This window comes from Vombatus ursinus, unplaced genomic scaffold (assembly GCF_900497805.2).
Source record: "Vombatus ursinus unplaced genomic scaffold, bare-nosed wombat genome assembly UNPS02014779.1, whole genome shotgun sequence".
Taxonomy (NCBI): Eukaryota; Metazoa; Chordata; class Mammalia; order Diprotodontia; family Vombatidae; genus Vombatus; species Vombatus ursinus.
Window position 1 is genome coordinate 14,583,633 of NW_020954557.1, and position 17,244 is coordinate 14,600,876.

The following is a 17,244-nucleotide window of genomic DNA, read 5'->3' on the forward strand; positions in this document are numbered from 1 at the left end:
ATTGTATTCTATAGAATAGAATTCTATTGTATTCTATAGAATAGAATTCTATTGTATTCTAATGACAAGCAGGATATTTTCCCAAAAACCTGGGAAGACATATATGAACTTATACAAAGTGAAGTGAGCAGAACCAGGAGCACATTGTACACAGTAGCAGCAATATTGTAAGGATGACCAACTGTGAAAAGACTTATCTACTCTATATTGTACACAGTAACAGCAATATTGTACAATTATCAGTTGTGAATTTGGAACTCCAAATTGTAAAAACAGCAAAGGTTAAGAATTGTTTTTATGTAACTAGAAAAAAATAAAATATTAAAGAGAAAAAAATTTAAAAAAGAAAGACTTAGGTACTCTGATCAAGACAGTGATCCAAGACAATTCCAAAGGGAAAATGCAATTCATTGCCAGAGAGAGAGAGAGAACTGATGAATTCTGAATACAGATTGAAGCATGTTTTTTTTTTTAAAACTTTATTTTCAGTGTTTGAGTTTTCTTTGGCAACATGACTAATGTGGAAATGTGTTTTGCATGACTTCACATGTATAATTGAAATCAAATTGCTTGACTTCTCAAGGAGGAGGGAAAGGCTAGAGGGAGGGAGAGAATTTGCAAGTCAAAATTTAAAAAATTGTTAAAAATTTTAACATGTAATTGGGAAATATTTAATGAAATAAAGAAAAATACACTTAAGAAATTTACTTCTGAACTTGGATGCTGAAGTGATAGTATGCAACAGAGTTTTCATACAACTTTTTACATTAAATTCAGCTTGTGCTATATTAAATACCAGTCCTGCATCTTGGTTTTTTTTTTCAGCATAGTTATTGCCCAAGGCAAGGAGTTTTGATTTCTATAAAACTTTAGATTTGAAAAAAAATCCATAAGATTATGTAAATTAAGGGTGAAATTACAGAATTTAAAAAATCTGTGAACTGCATCTTATTCTCTGAAAATTATTTTGTTCACTAAAGATATCTACTTAGTAAAAATGATCCTATGATTTTTAGGATAGATAGTGCTAAACTCATCTAGACTCTCTTGTCTCTTGTAGCGGTACTACTATTATATCCACCATGGCATTGATACAGAGCACGTAGCTCCAATGGAAGATTCTTGGCTAGAACATGTCTTGGAATTAGTCCCCAAACACTTGAAAGTACTCACTGACAAAATACTTATACTGTCGGATGAAATGAGAGAAGATTATCTTCTCAGTGTAAAGAAATCCATTGGTAATTTTTTTTTTGTTTTTTAAAATTGTTTTTATTACAACTGTTATATTACCAACTGAGAAAAAAAAAGTAACTAGAATTTGTGGAGCACTTTAAAAGGATAGTGCAGTGAATGGAGTACTGGCCTTGGTGTCAGAACTGGATAAAAGTCCCACCTTGACACTTAACATCTCTGTGACCCTGGGAAAAGCATTTCATCTCTGTGTTTCAAACAACTCCCAAAGACCATATTGTCACAGCATCATAGATTTAGAACTGGAGAGGACGGACCTCAGAGGTCAACAATCTAACCTTCTCATTTTATAGATAAGGAAACTGAGCCCTGGAGAGGTGAAACGATTTTCCAGGGTCAATCACACAGCTAGGTAAGTGTCTGAAGTGGGACTCCAGGTCTGTCAATCTATTTGTTCCCGCTCCAAGTGTTCCTTGCAATGAGAAAAATCACAATTCCTTCATATGTGTGCATGTATATATGTGTATGTGTATATGTATAATATGCATATATGTGTGTGTGTGTGTGTGTGTGTGTGTATCTGTGAACCATACCTTATTCTCTGAAAAACACACCCATTATCTTCTAAGGCAGGGCTGGGGAACCTGCGGCCTTGAGGCCACATGCGGCCCTCTAGGTCCTCAAGTGCAGCCCTTTGACTGAATCCAAATTTCACCGAACAAATCCCCTTAATGACAGGATTTCTTCTGTAAAACTTGGACTCAGTCAAAGGGCTGCACTTGAGGACCTAGAAGGCCACATGCGGCCTCAAGGCTGCAGGTTGCCCTCCCCTGTGAAGGGTTCAGAGAGGGTGCACCATGTGAATGGAGGAAGAAGTGATGAAGCTGTGAATCTTTGAAGTGTTAAAAGATTGAATATGTCTTCATTAAAGAGTAGCTTTCTTAAACTTAACGTTGGTATCTACTGGACGCATTTATGAATCTGCTGTTCATGTGCAGTATTTCATACACTGCTCTTAGATTCATTTAAGTCCTGAGCAGACTTCATCAGTACCATGAAAGCAGAAACAAAAGTGAGAAGTTAAACATGTTGTGTGTTATTGGTGGGTAGTTTTGTTGGTGATAAAGAGAGCATTACAATACGAGATGTAACTGAAGAAAACTATAAAAAAAAACTGTTATACTGTCAAACCAGCCTTCATTTTTTTGAAGACCTGTTATGAACTATTATGAGCCTACGAAATATTAGGTACTCTAAATGATAAATATAGCATTGTGAGTTCAAACTCACAACTAGTTGGTGAGATAAATATAAACATCAAATATTAAATGACAATAAAAACAACAGTATAAGTGATGTCACAGATCAGTAAATGAAAGACAGGGATCTGTCTCTTGAGACAAAGACTGTTGTCTAGATATATAGACTAGATAACATCTTTATCAATAGACTTGTAAAGACTACATTGTTTACCAGTAGACCATTCTTTAAAATAACTTAAGCATTTGCTTTTAAAGACCATTTCATTTTCATATTTGTGTTTAAATGCAATGTGTATAAGTACAAGGTTATTTACCAGAATGTCTTGTATTTTTTTCAGTTGACTTTGTTTTAAGAGACCCTAGGGAAAAAGAGGAAGACAAAAAGAAAGAAGAGCTTCCACCGCATCGTTTAGAGTAAGAAAACATACTTCATAAACATAGATTATATAGAAAGTAATACATATGGATGTCTATATGTTTATATATTAAGAGTATTTCTCTTTATCACTGTAAAAGTATGTCTCTTGCCCATATAAGGTTATGTGAAGTGTATAGAGGAAACATTTGAATATATGTTCATATGCATTTATAAGAAACATATTATGATTGTAGGATCAGGAAGGGACCTTTATTGTACTACCTTGTTCAATTCCTTCATTTTACAGATTTGAAAACTGAGACCCAAAAAGTCAAAGTGACTTGCTCACAGCTACATAGGTAATAACTGAGAAATGGAATTCAAACCCAGCTGTCTGGACTTCTGTGCTCTTTCCGCTGTATTGCTTTGCCTCTCAGATAAATCAGTTGTTATGAACTTTGACCCATTCCTTAATAAAAATAACTAACCTTTAGAAATGCATTCTTCAAATAGCATTCATAATTGGAACCAGGTTCATTTTTCTAAGTAACAAGCTCAAGATCTATATTTATATCTAGTTAGTTTTCTTTCATAAAAATATACTCTAAATTGTTTTCCAAGATTAAAAAAATGCCAGAATGAGGTTAGGGAAGGCATATTTGAGGAACATCTAAAAAGATGATGAGATCCAGATGTGCAATTTGATTGGCATCAATAAGAATGAGTAGTGATCCAAAGCCAAATTTAAATGTCATTTGAAAAATCTATTAGTGAGAGAGTAAAGGGATAAAATGATTTTTAAGTTAGGTATAACGAAAGAATAAAGAGGAATAGAGAGCCCTGAGAACAGGGATCAGTGGTCTTAGAATTCTTTCGATTGAGAAACAATATCAGTAATTTTTTAAACTGGTGAATATGTTTGTAGGGGTGGGGGAAATGATACCTCTGCAGCTACTGCTGCTACTATGGGTGCCCACATCAGTTGGGTTATAACTGTCTTAAAGAACTGATATCCTGGATTAGAAGTGGGGAAAGGAGGTTGGGAGTTTGCAGAAAAGTGTTGGGCTGTGGGAGGTAAAGGTTAGGTGGAGATAAGCCCCATGGGTGCTACCCAAATGAGGTGAGATTTAACACATCTTCCCTCCTATTGTTTAATCAAACACATCTTGGGGTCAAGCCACAGTCATTTTGAGGGTTATGCCATGGTCCCCAAGGTGCCCTAAGTTTTCTGTTTGGAGACCATTGATTTAGGTTATAGGAGCTGAATTATGAAGGAATGGATTTTCAAATAAGAATGTCAAAGTTAGGATATGTTAACACAGAAAGAATTTATACATGTTAATGGAGAAAAAGTTTCAAGGAATTTTCAAAGACAGACTAGAATGTATCCATGAAAAAAATAAGAATAAAGGAAATAATTTGAATTGTACTCTGAAATAAATAGGAAATCTGTGAAAATGTTTATGGAGTAGCATAGATGATTGACCTTTTCTATTAGATTTTTGTAATTCATTATAGTATTGAGTCAAAGGATTAATAGAAAAATAAGTTTGATCTAATTACATAAACACAAATTTTATAGTTTTAATTACAAATATATAACTTTAAACAAAAAGTGTCAAGATCCTTACTTCTTCTCCAGATGCTATACTAATAGAGTAGAGATAGAAATTATCTTAGAGTTGTACTCTAAGACATGAAGCCCATCTGCCTGGCCTGCGGCCATATCACATCAACTGTGACTGTTCCTCTGAATTTGACTGATGGATACCATCTCTCCATTTTCTTCCATCTAGAGACACAGGATCTTAGGTCAATGTACTTGGTATCCTGTGAAATTAGAGATGAGGCACTGCTGTTGGCACCAAAACTTAAATGGACAGGTTCCAAGGGAGTAACATTGATTCATGTAAATAAAGATGTAATGATTTAATCAGGGAACCTTCCCACCAGCTTGATTAGTTCCTGCTAGAGTGCACACCATGGAGCATGCCCAGACCCGAGCCTATTCCTATTGCATGTCACGTATACTGTTCTTGGAGCTGGGCTCCTTCCAATCACGCATGTATCTTGGCCCTTTGCAGTAGGCCATGTGTGCCAGAAAGACTTGGCACATTGGAATGACACATCAATCCCTTGCCCTACAATGGTGGCTCATAATGGAGGGAGGAAGGAAAAGAGAGAGCCAGATGATTGAGTCAGTCTTTTTAAGGTCTTCTGAACTCTTCCTGCCTCAGGGACAAATCCTCTTAGTTGTAGCCCTCTCCTCCTGGTGCCATCGTGGGAGATTGCTGTGAATACGCCTGCCATATAGAAGCAAAAACATTCACCCAAACTGCTAGCTTACGGGTTTCAGGTTTATACTGCCCTGTAAGTAGTCTTCTCAAGCTGCTCAGTGCTTTTCTATAACATCACAGAATCTCCGAATTAGAAGGTACCTCAGAGGCCATCCATCTAGTCCAATCAACACCTGACCAAGAATTCCCTCCATGGTGTCCCCAGCAAGTAGCCATCTAGCCCTCGTTTGAAGGTACTCCTTCAAATTAGTAGTGTATTACCCCCTGATGCACTCCATTCTACTCTTGGATAGTTCTAGCTGTTAGGAAATTTACCTTTCCATTGAACTAAAATCATCTCTCTAACTTCCATCCATTGCTCCTAGTTATTAAGTGCCAAGTAAGTCTGATGCCTTTCCTACTTGAGAGTCCTTCAGGTACTTGAAGACAGCCATCACCCTAATTCTTCTTTTCTCTAGATGGAATCTGATCAGTTCAGAGTATAGAAAGGTATCACGTTTAAGTGTGATAGTCACGATAAGTGATAGAGTCAGTTCACTAACCCTGAGCAGTCCTCCCAGTTGATGCTGGTAGTGCCAACTAGCCCGGTTTGGCTTATTTTGAGCTGTGCAACCACCACTTATTCTCTTGCCACACTTCTGACTGTACCTGCATATTCCTCTTTTTCTATGGACACAGTGTTTTAACAGCCAGTTGTTGAACATTTTATTTGAGAGGTGAAGCTTTGTCCTTGTTCATGCCGACTTGTTTTCACAAGGGCCTCTCCTGTACGTAAAGAATGTGGTCTTCTCCAAGTGGTTGCTACCCTGCTTTTCCCAACTGATAATTCTCTTCACTACATTGCAGAGTATGGCAGCCATGTATATGCTATGATCATAGCCAAAATATAGATGTCCTTATACTCATTTTTTAAAAATTATAAAAAATTTAGCAATATATTTTCCATTTTTATCATAAAAGGAAAGCATCACATTTAATCTTCTGGTCATTTCTACTTACTGAGATCCTACCCATCCTTTAAGCCCCAACTCAGATGCAAATTCTTTAATTAAGCCTTTAGTGATATACTTTACCTAGAAGTAGTATTCCCTCCTCAACACTTTGTACTTCTCTTACGAATTTATGCTCTGCTTCTATATTATAGCTATTTGTGTGCCTTTATGATTTCTCCTAATAAATGTTAACCTCCTTGAAGTCACTGTTGTATTTTATTTTTCTGTACATCTTCTTCAGCTCCTACCTAGTTGTGCACATGGTAGGTGTTTAATATATGTTTAAATTGAATTGTATTTAAAATGTTATAAAGCCATTGTTACTGAAAAGAATATTGAATTTTTTTTAAAGTGTTTTATTTTGATTTGGGTTGTTTTCTCCTTGCCTTTAGGATGAAAATTCTGCCAAAACCTTGGAGGAAGTCTTTTTTTGCAGCTTGCAGTTTTATTAGAGATAATTTAAATGCAATGAACCCTACAATGCTTGCTGTTCTAGATCTGTGGCAGACTTCTTTTAAGTAAGTAAATCCTGCTTTTATTAACATTGTTAAATAATGTTCTGATGAAAGTAATACTGATCATCTTTTTGTTAAAATTAGCCTATTAAATTTTTAGTAAATTACTCGAGGGCAAAGAGTGTATCATTTTTAGCTTTGCTTTTTATTCCTTGCATCTAGCACAGTATTTGGCACAGAGAAACTTAATAAATATTTTTTAAATTTAAAAACTTGATCACAATATGCACTAATTGATTGTCTTAGAAGGTAAAGTAGCATTTCTGTACAATAGTGCTGAATCGCAAGATGCCTCATAGGTTAACTGTACCCTAATTTTTATAAAAGGAATTATTTACAGAGAAGATCTTGCAAGAACAGAAGAAAAACATATCTGCTTGAGCTGGGGCATCTTCCCCTTGGTCCCTGGGGAGAGTAGGGTAAAATTTAAAGTAGTTGCCACGAACTCTTGATCTCATGAAGTTCACTTCCAAATGTGGCATCTCCACTAGATGAGTTGCTCCCTTGTTGTAGGACCTGGAATTAGCTCGATCAAACAAGTTGCTCCTTAGTGGGCTCAACTGCAAATTCTAGGATGTACTCATGTTGCTGAACCTCTGCTTTCCCAAACATTTGAACTCTCACAAGGCCCTTAAGAAGACACAGGAACATAGGATGGTGGAGCAGCTAGGTGGCACAGTGGATAGGAGCACCAGCCCTGGAGTAAAGAGGAACTGAGTTCAAATCTGGCCTCAGACACTTACTAGCTGTGTGACCCTGGGCAAGTCTCTTAACCCCAATTGCCTCAAAAAAAAAAAAAAAGACCTCGGCAGAAGTCAGCCCTGTCCCAGACACAAACTTGTCCAGGGAATCATGTGCTTACCTGCTTCATGGTGGTGAGAAGAAGCTTGAAGTCTCTCTCTCTTACCTGAAGGCTCACATCAATTTGGCCCCCTCACTGGAACACAGCCAGGGAGAAAAAAGACTGATATGACTAGTTAATGCCTTTTGTATGTATGTTTAGTTCTGTCTCAGCAGTCATTCAAAAAACTCCTCTTTGCCGAATAAGTGAAGAAGAAACAGTCATAGATACTTTGAAGTCCATATAGGGGATTAAGTCAAGTACTGATACACCCCCTTCCTTTTCACACTTTTCAATTATTCCTTTTTAGTTTCTTGACCTTCTGTTCTTCCATTTGAATTTCATTATTCTTTTTTCTAGCTCTATAACATTTTCTTTGTGGAATTTGATTGGTAAAGCACTGAATAAATAAATTAGTTTAGGTAATATTGTCTTTTTTATTATATTGACTTAACCTACCTATGAGCAATTAATGTTTTTCCAATTTTTTTAGCTCTTTATTTCTGCAAAGAGTATTTTATACTATTTTATACTCAACATTTTATAGTTGGATTCATATAATGCCTTGATGAATCTTGGTAGATACATTCCCAAATATTTTATAGCTTCTATAGTTATTTTAAATGGAATTTCGCTTTCTAGCTCTTCCTACTGAGTTTTGTTGGTTAATTATAAGAATGCTGATGATTTACTTGGATTTCTTATATGTCCTACAACTTTGCTGAAGCTAATAATTTCACTTAATTTCAATTGACTGTCTGAAGTTCTCTAAGTACACCATCAATATTCCCTCAACTTCTTTTCTTTGTCTTATTGCTATATATAGCATTTCTAGCACTGTTACATGGTAGTGCTGATAATGGGCATCCTTCCTTTACCCCTGATTAGAAAGTCCTCTAACTTTTCTCCATTATGTGTGTTTACTCTTGGATATAGGGAAATATTATTCATTGTATTAAGGAAAAGTTTACTTATTCCTGTAATTACTAGTTTTTAATTGAAATTGGTTGTTGAATTTTGTTGAAAGCCTTTTCAGCATCTATTGACATCATCATATATTTTTATTACTTATATAATTAAAATATGTAAAATTAAATAATATATTTAAATAACTAAAATAATTAAAAAGAAATAATTATATACTCATGTAAGTTTATATAATTATGTAAACTTTGTATAATTAAAATATGAATCATTCATATAATTATTTATATAATTATATTTATAAAACTAAAAATTATAGAATCAAAATACAAATAAAATGTAATATAAATTTATATAATTATATAATTATTTATAGTCTTTCTTATGTTGAATCAACCCAGAATTCTTGTTTTAATCCATACCTAGTCATAGTACAAAATCTCATATATTGTACACTATGATATTTTATTTAAAGTTTTTACATCTGTGTTCACTAAGAATATTGGTCTTCCCACCTCACCCCCTTTTTCTGCTTGGTCTCTCTTTTAAGTATCAAGTCCTTACTTGTATTCTTAGAAATTGGCAAGCTATCTTCTATTGTTGCAAATAATTCATGTTGTGTTGGAATTAATGGTTCTTTGAGTATTTGATAGAATTAACTTGTAAATCCATCTGATCTTGGAGTTTTTCCCCCCCCTTTGGGAATTCATTTAGGGATTTTCAACTTCTTTTTCTGATATTGGATTATTTAAATGGTCTGTTTCCTTTTTTGTTAATCTGGATGGTTTATATGTTTCCTATTTCATCTCAGTGTTCAGTTTCATTAGCATGTAGACAAAATAATTTCTGATAATTTCCTTTAGTTCTTCTTTAGTTGTTATGAGTTCTTTTTCATTGTTCATATGAATACTTTAGTTTCCTTTATCTTTAGGAGGGCATTATATCAGTCAGAGCATGCTATTTATGCTTATAAGGACTGGACTTTCACTGGCACAGATTCTGGTTTCTTGAAGAGAAGCATATGTAGCTCTGTGGCCCCTTCAGGGAACCAGATGGCACCACAAGGATAGGGAACCATGTAGCCATAGAGAAGGCAGTGGGCAGAGTTAGTAGTGGAATTGTGGAAAAATTGTGTTCAAGCAGGGCTAACCTGGTTGCTGTAGGTTATGTGAGCTGGCAGTACTAGAAGAATACCTGGTCAAACACAGGAATGCTTAGACTATGCTTTCTAAGTACAGAAGAGTTCTTGTACAGTGAAGATTTTCTGGATAAATAGGAGAATTCTTAGACAAAACAGGACCTGAACCGAAGACCCTTGATGGAGAAGAGCAAACCCGGACCTTCCCACGCACTGATACTATGCACTAGGACTGAAGTAAATGACATGAGTTTTTTTAAAAGAAGAGATTCTAAAATTTTTTAAAAAGCTGTGCATACAGCATCTATAGACAGTGCTTTGATTTTCTTACTCTGTGTGTAGTATCCTGGTTAAATTTTAATGTTCCATTTAAATAGCGAATACTATTAGTGTTAGTAAATACGTTTAGTAATAGTATTGGCTATTAAACTGGAACGTTAGCTAACAGTTTTAAGTCTTTCAATTTTATAACATCTTAGGCAGAAGGGAATTGGAAAAATAAGGAAAGTGTAACTATGTAAATATTATTAATCAAGTCATTTACCAAGTCTAAGCATAAAGAGCACCAAAATTTTAACTCCTAGAGTACCAAACTTGAACATAACAAATGACGTCTTCTATTATTATTTTATTAATTCTGTAAAATTTTGGTATGCCATTGTAGTAAGCTGAAAAGGTAAGTTTTTTATGTCTAGTTATGTTTAGTATTTTCTAATTTTGTAGTAGAACCTTATCCAAGCTTCATAGAACTCAAATGTACAGAATTATGGACGGAATTGGGGTGATTCTTATATAAGCATTTATTTCTAAAAATGTCCCTGAGAAACTTAAGAGATCTCAAGAAACAAATCATATGTAGTGATTTTGGTAAGAAAGCAGGTTAAGACAGATTCTTTTTCTTTATTTGAGTAGCTTATTCAAATGTGACGTTTTTCCATTCTGACATTAGGGACCATGAAGAAAATTGTCTGTTGTCAGAGGATATTATCCTAGAACTTCTAATGCTTTCCTTGATCAGGATGCTCTGTCTACTTCTGGAGATTCAAATTTTTCAAACACCAGGATAATAATTCAGAGGTTGAATTGAATCACTTTTTCAATGCAGTCATTTCAGTATTAAAACAAATTCATTAAATATTCATTTTTAAATTAATCAAAGAAAAATAGAAAGACAAGAAAAATATGAATTAAATTCTCATGGGTTTTTTTAGATTTATGATCTAACTTATAGCCACAGACAGGACCAGTGGGGGTAATATGAAACAATTTTGGTAAAGTATTTTGTAAATCTTAAACTGATATGTAAATTCCAAATGCCAAAGTGGATTTTAATTGAGCAACATCTTCATTTTGTCTAAAGAGAGTAATTTTTGACTGTTCATCAGACCAATAGAATACTGACATTTTAGTAATTGAGCTAAAAGACATTTAATTTTTTAATCTTTTTTTTGAATGACCTAATTAATCTTACTACTGACTCAAGAGTTTCAGTCTTATTTAAATGAAAGAATTACTAAATAGCCAGTAAAATTTATCTGGTAGTATCTTTCTCTTAATAGATTGTCAAATTGTCAGGTAATATTAAAGAATTCAGAATATTTTATATTCCTAAATTGATATACCTTAAGTAACCTTGATTAAGTTAGACAGCAAATTGTCTTATATATTTTGTAAAGAGAAATGAGAAGTTCTTAAAATAGTCTTTTTTTAAAGTTGGTGAATATCACTAAAAATATTTTGATCAATAATGAGTGTTTTTAGAGTTCTCTGATTTAGAACCTTACTCTAGACAGATAACCTTTGTATATATTTTGTAAGTAGGAGGCAGGTAGGTGGCTCACTGGATAGAGCTCTGGGCCTGGAGTCAGGCAGATCTGAGTTCAAATCCAGCCTCAGATACTTATTACCTATGTGACACTGGGCAAGTCACTTAACCTCTCTTTGCCTTAATGCATTGTTGAAGAAAATGGTAAACCGCTCTAGTATCTTTGCTAAGAAAACCTCATGGACCATATGTTCCATAGAGTCATGAAGAGCTGGACGTGAGTGAATGACTGAACAGCAACAAATAGACGTACATATTTTCTTCCCCAATACAATGTAAGCTTCTTGAAGGCAGAGTCTAGTTAATTTTTGGCCGTTTCCCCATTACTTATCACAGTTCCTAGCACATAGTAGATGAGTAATAAATGCTTGTCAATTAATTGACTTCACTTCCTACTTTACTGAGAATTAGATAATCCCTAGGAAACTTTCTCATTTCCCCTCATCCTTGCCTCTAAAACTCTCAGTGTGTTTACTTATTTTTTCTTCCTTCTAATCTCTGAGGAAAAGGTGGTTCTTCCCCTTGCCAAAGTTAACCCTTTCACCCATAGCCATTATGCCATCCACTTCTGTGTCTGCCATGACCTTGCTCCATTAGTCATTCTCCAATCTTGTGTATTGCTAATATCTTCTCTCCATATATAGGTCTCCTTTTTCCAAAACAAGGTAAACAGTAACAAAACTTTCTTTCTTTGACTCTGCATATTCCTTCAGGATATTGTGCTATTAATTTCCTCCCTTTTAACCGTCAAACAAAACAAAGCTTTCTGACAGATCTGCTCAGAATTGGAATGGGCCGCCTTGGGAGATGGTGTATTCTACCTCCTCAGAGGTCTTTGGGCAGAGACTGGATGATGAATTATTGGGTATATTATAGAGGAGACTCCTTTCATGGATGGTTCAGGATAGCTGATATGTCCCTTCTAACTCTCAAATCCTGTGATTCAAGTTATAGTACCAATGGCGTTTGTTGCAAGATACATAGAATGAGATGGAAATCAGTCTGCTATATGAACGGGTAGCCTCAATCAACACAATAGATGCTGAGCCTCACCTTTTTACATTCTTAGATGTGCCGTGATTGCAAGATGTTCATGACAAGGTTCAGGGTATTTCCATAATAGTGAGCTGGCCCAAACCCCTCTGAGACAGATGGGTTTTCATAATATTTCTGGAGGTAGTAGAGATATATTTGTCATCACTGATTTCTTTCATGGAGACTAATTCCCAATGGGTGGAATAGTACACCTAGGCCTTAAATACTGCTATGGGTTTTATCACTTTTGTGAAATGAAATCCTCCTAACCTTTGCCTTGAACAAGGAATTTGCCAAAACTTAGGTTAAGGAAAGCAGGAGCTAAGGGGAGCTGATTCTTGGGAAGCAGAAAAGCAAAATTTGAAGCATGTATCATATGTTTACCACGAAGAAAGCTATATGATCATGGAGAGGTAGATTTAGAGCAGGAACATGTACCTCAGCAGCTATCTATCTAGTTCATCTCCTGCATTTTACAATTAAGGAAACAGACCTAGAGACGTTAAATGACTTATCCAAGATCGTTTGGACAACAAGTGAGAAGGTAAATGGAGTAAGTATAGGAAATTTTGCCATGTGAGCTGATTCACAGGCCATTAATGTAAAATCTTTGTAATGTAATATAAAAATCTTTGTAAGAGTGATGTATGTATGAATTGAAGATATCCTTGAAAATGAGGAGGGAATGGTGGGCTTTCACAAAGGACCATATCTTAAATAGCAGACCATATCTTCATAGTTCAGTGACTGAATATATAATCCTTCTACTGATCTTTTTTTTTTTTTGCTTTTTGGTGAAGCAATCAGGGTTAAGTGACTTGCCTAGGGTCACACAGCTAGTAAGTGTCAAGTGTCTGAGGCTGGATTTTAACTCAGATCCTCCTGACTCCAAGGCTGGAGCTCTATCCATTGCACCACCTAGCTGCCCCTACTGATTGATCTTAAACAGTTATTTGATTCATAAGAGAAAATTAAATGCTTTCCTCCAAAAAGATGTCTCCTCTGGATATGCTGATTCCCTGAAACAACAGGGATAACTGTTAAAAAAGCAAATCAATATCAATCAATTGACTTTCTCATCTTGGAGATACCTCAGCTATGAGGCCTACTTATCTGATTGGAGAGTCCCTAGCAAAGACCACTATCCATCTACCTGTCTACCACTAGATTCCCTCAATTTCCAATTCTTTGACACCACAAAAAGAGCTACTGTAAATATTTTTGTACATATAGGTCTTTTTCCTTTTCTTTTTATCTTTATCTTTTTGGAGTACAGACCTAGTAGTGGTATTGCCGGATCAAAGGGCATGTACAGTTTTAGAGCCCTTTGGGCATAGTTCCAAATTGTTCTCCAGAATGGTTGGACCAGTTTACAACTCCTTCAACAGTTCATTAGTGTACCTATTTCCCTCATCCCTTCTAGCATCTGTCATTTCTGATAGGTATGAAGTGATATCTCAGAGTTGTTTTAATTTGCATTTCTCTAATCAGTAATGATTTAGAACATTTTTTTTCATATAACTTTAGATAGCTTTGATTTCTTCTTTTGAAAACTGCCTGTTCATATCCCTGCATCCTGGGCCATCTCCGGTCATCTTTACTTTTGTCCTGCCACTGGACTTTGATGACTGAGGAAGAGAGAGTGAGGCTATGTGTAACTCTGCTTCACTTAAATCCAGTTCATGGTAAGGCAGGATTTTATGATGTCATTGATCCCTTTCAAAAACGAAGGACAAACAACTATTGTATACTTAATCTTTTCCACTGATCCACTATTCTTTTTCTTAGCCAGTACCAGATAGTTTTGATAATTGCCACCTTATAGTACAGTTTAAGAACTGGTACTGCTTGACCTCTTTCCTTTACATTCTTTTCATTAATTTCTTTGATATTCTTGACTTTTTGTTTTTCTGAATGAATTTTGCTATTATTTTTTCTAGCTCATTAAAATATTTTTCGTATTTTAATTGGGATGGCACTGAATAAGTAGATTAGTTTAGGTAGAATTGTCATTTTTTATTATATTGGCTTGGCCCATCCATAAACAATATTCCTCCAATTATTTAAATCTGACTTTATTTGTATAAAAAGTGTTTTATAATTATGTTCATATAGTTCCTGGATTTGTCTTGGCAGGTATACTCCTACGTATTCTGTATTGAATATGGTTATTTTAAATGAAATATCTCTGTCTCTTCTTGTAGGGCTTTGTTAGTGATATGTAGAAATGCCAGTTACTTGTGTGGGTTTATTTTATATCCTACTTTGCTAAAATTATAAATTATTTCAACTAATTTTTAGTTGAATCTCTAGGATTCCCCAGTATATCATCTGCAAAAAGAGATAGTTTTATTTTTTTATTGTCCATTCTAATTCCTTCAATATGTTTTCTTCTAATCGCTATTCCTAGCATTTCAAGTGCAATATTGAATAACAGTGGTGATAATGAGCATCCTTGTTTTACTCCTGAGCTTATTGGGAAGGCTTCTTGCTTATCCCCATAACACAGAATGCTTCCTGATGGTTTTAGGTAGATGCTTCTTATTTTAATCGGAAAAATCCATTTTTTACCCATGTTTTCAAGTATTTTTAAATAGGAGTGATTATTACGTTTTGTCAAAAGCTTTTTCTACATCTATTGATCTTTGTATTATATTGCTGTTGTTGTCTGGCTTGTATTTTATTTAATATTTTTGCATCAATATTCATTAGGGAAATTAGTCTATAATTTTCTTTCTCTGTTTTTGCTCTTCTTAGTTTAGGTATCAGCACCATATTTGTTTCATAAAAGGAGTTTGGTAGGACTACTTCTTTGTTTATTATTCCAAATAATTTATTTAATATTAGAATTAATTGATCTTTAAATGTTGGTAGAATTCACTTGTAAATCCATCTGGTCCTGATGCTTTTTTCTTAGGAAGCTCATTTATGGCCTGTTAATTTTTTTTCTAAAATAAGTTTATTTAGATATTCAATTTCCTCTTTTGTCAATCTGAGCAGTTTATACTTTTGTTAAGTATTCTTCCCTTTCACTTAGATTATTAAATTTTTGGCATATAATTGGGCAAATGACTACTAATAATTGCTTTACTTTTTTATTAGTGGTGTATTCATCCTTTTCATTTTTGATACTGATGATTTAGTTTTCTTTTTTAAAAATTCATATTAACAAATGGTTTATTTTATTTTATTTTTTCATAAAACTGGCCCCTAGTTTTATTTATTAATTCAATGGTTTTGTTAATTACAATTTTATTAATCTCTCCTTTGATTTTCAGGATTTCCAATTTGATGTTTAATTGGAGATTTCTAATTTGTTGTTCTTCTAGTTTTTTTTAGTTGCACACACAATTCATCTGCTCTTTATTTTATTGATATAAACATTTAAAATATAAATTTTCCTCTGATTACTGCTTTTGAATGATCCCTTAAGTTATGATATGTTGTCTCAATATTATTATTCTTTTATAAATTTATTGTTTCTGTGATTCTGTAATTTTTAAGATTAGATTGTTTAGTTTTCAATTAATTTTAGTCTGTTTCCATGGTCTTTTATTAAATGTAATTTTTATTATGTTATAATCTGTAAAGGATGCATTTAATATTTCTGCTTTTCTACATTTGACTATAAAGTTTTTATGCCCAAATATAAATATATGGTCAGTTTTTATAGAGGTGGAGTATACAGCTGAGAAAAAAGTGTATACATTGCAAATGGAAGCATACTATTTGCTCTCCTTTTCTTTTATTGTTTTGTTTTGTTTTTTCTTTCTTGTGGTTCCTCCTATTAGTTTTAATTCTTTTTTACTTGTAACTAATGTGAAAATATGCTTAATATGAATGTGTAAGTAGAACCTATATCAGATTGCATGCCATATTGGGGAGAGGGGAGAAGAGGAAGGGGAAGAAAATTTAAAACTCAAAATCTTATGGAAGTGAATGTTGAAAACTAAAAATAAATAAATTATTTAATAAAAAAAAGCATATTTGTTTCTATTCCCATTCAGTGCTCTCAAGAAGTCTGTCATTTAAGCTTATCCAAGATTCTATTTACCTTCTTGACTTTTTTCTTATTTGTTTTTGGTTAGATTTATCTAGTTCTGATAGGGAAAGTTGAAGTCCCTCACTATTATGGTTTTCCTGTCTATTTCGACTTGTATTTCATTTATATTTTTCTTTATAAACTTGGATGCTATAACATTTGGTGTATATATGTTTAGTATTGACTTTACTTCATGATCTATAGTACCTTTTAACATAATGTAGTTTGCTTGCATATCTCTTTTAATGAAATCTATTTAGCTTTAGTATTTTTGTACCTCTTTTACCAAGCTGTTAATTCTCTTTTCATAATTTTCTTGTGTCACTCTCATTTCTTTTCCCAGTTTTTCTTCTACCACTCTTCTCTCTTGAATTCTTTCAGGAATTCTTCTTAGGCTTGGGTCCAATTAGCATTTTTTTGTTTTTTTCTTGTGTTTAGGCAATTGGGGTTAAGTGACTTGCCCAGGGTCACACAGCTAGTAAGTGTCAAGTGTTTGGTCTGAGGCCGGATTTGAATTCAGGTCCTCCTGACTTCAGGGCCGGTGCTCTATCCATTGCACCACCTAGCTGCCCCCCAATTAGCATTTTTCTTATAGGGTGTACTTAAAGCTGCTTTCACGTTGTTTTCTTCTTCTGTTGTTTTGGTCTTCCCTGCCACCATAGTAGCCTTTTATGGTCAAGTCCATATGTTGTTGTTGTTTGCTCATTTTTCCAGTATATCTCATGACTTTGAACCTTATGTTAAAGTTGGGCTCTGCAATTTGGAACTATGCCCAAAGGGCTATGAAATTGTGCATGTCCTTTGACCCAGAAATACCACTT

The 17,244-nt window shown here is 34.2% G+C and overlaps 1 protein-coding gene across 1 annotated transcript in view; it reads left to right on the forward strand.

Moving 5' to 3' along the window:
- The window catches only part of DNAH7 (dynein axonemal heavy chain 7), a 265,553-nt gene that overhangs the window by 2,664 nt on the left and 245,645 nt on the right, over window positions 1–17,244 (forward strand). The window contains exons 3-5 of the mRNA XM_027866000.1: window positions 1,061–1,241; window positions 2,795–2,870; window positions 6,496–6,621. Of these exons, the coding sequence (XP_027721801.1) occupies window positions 1,061–1,241; window positions 2,795–2,870; window positions 6,496–6,621 (383 nt within the window). The remainder of the gene's footprint in view (window positions 1–1,060; window positions 1,242–2,794; window positions 2,871–6,495; window positions 6,622–17,244) is intronic.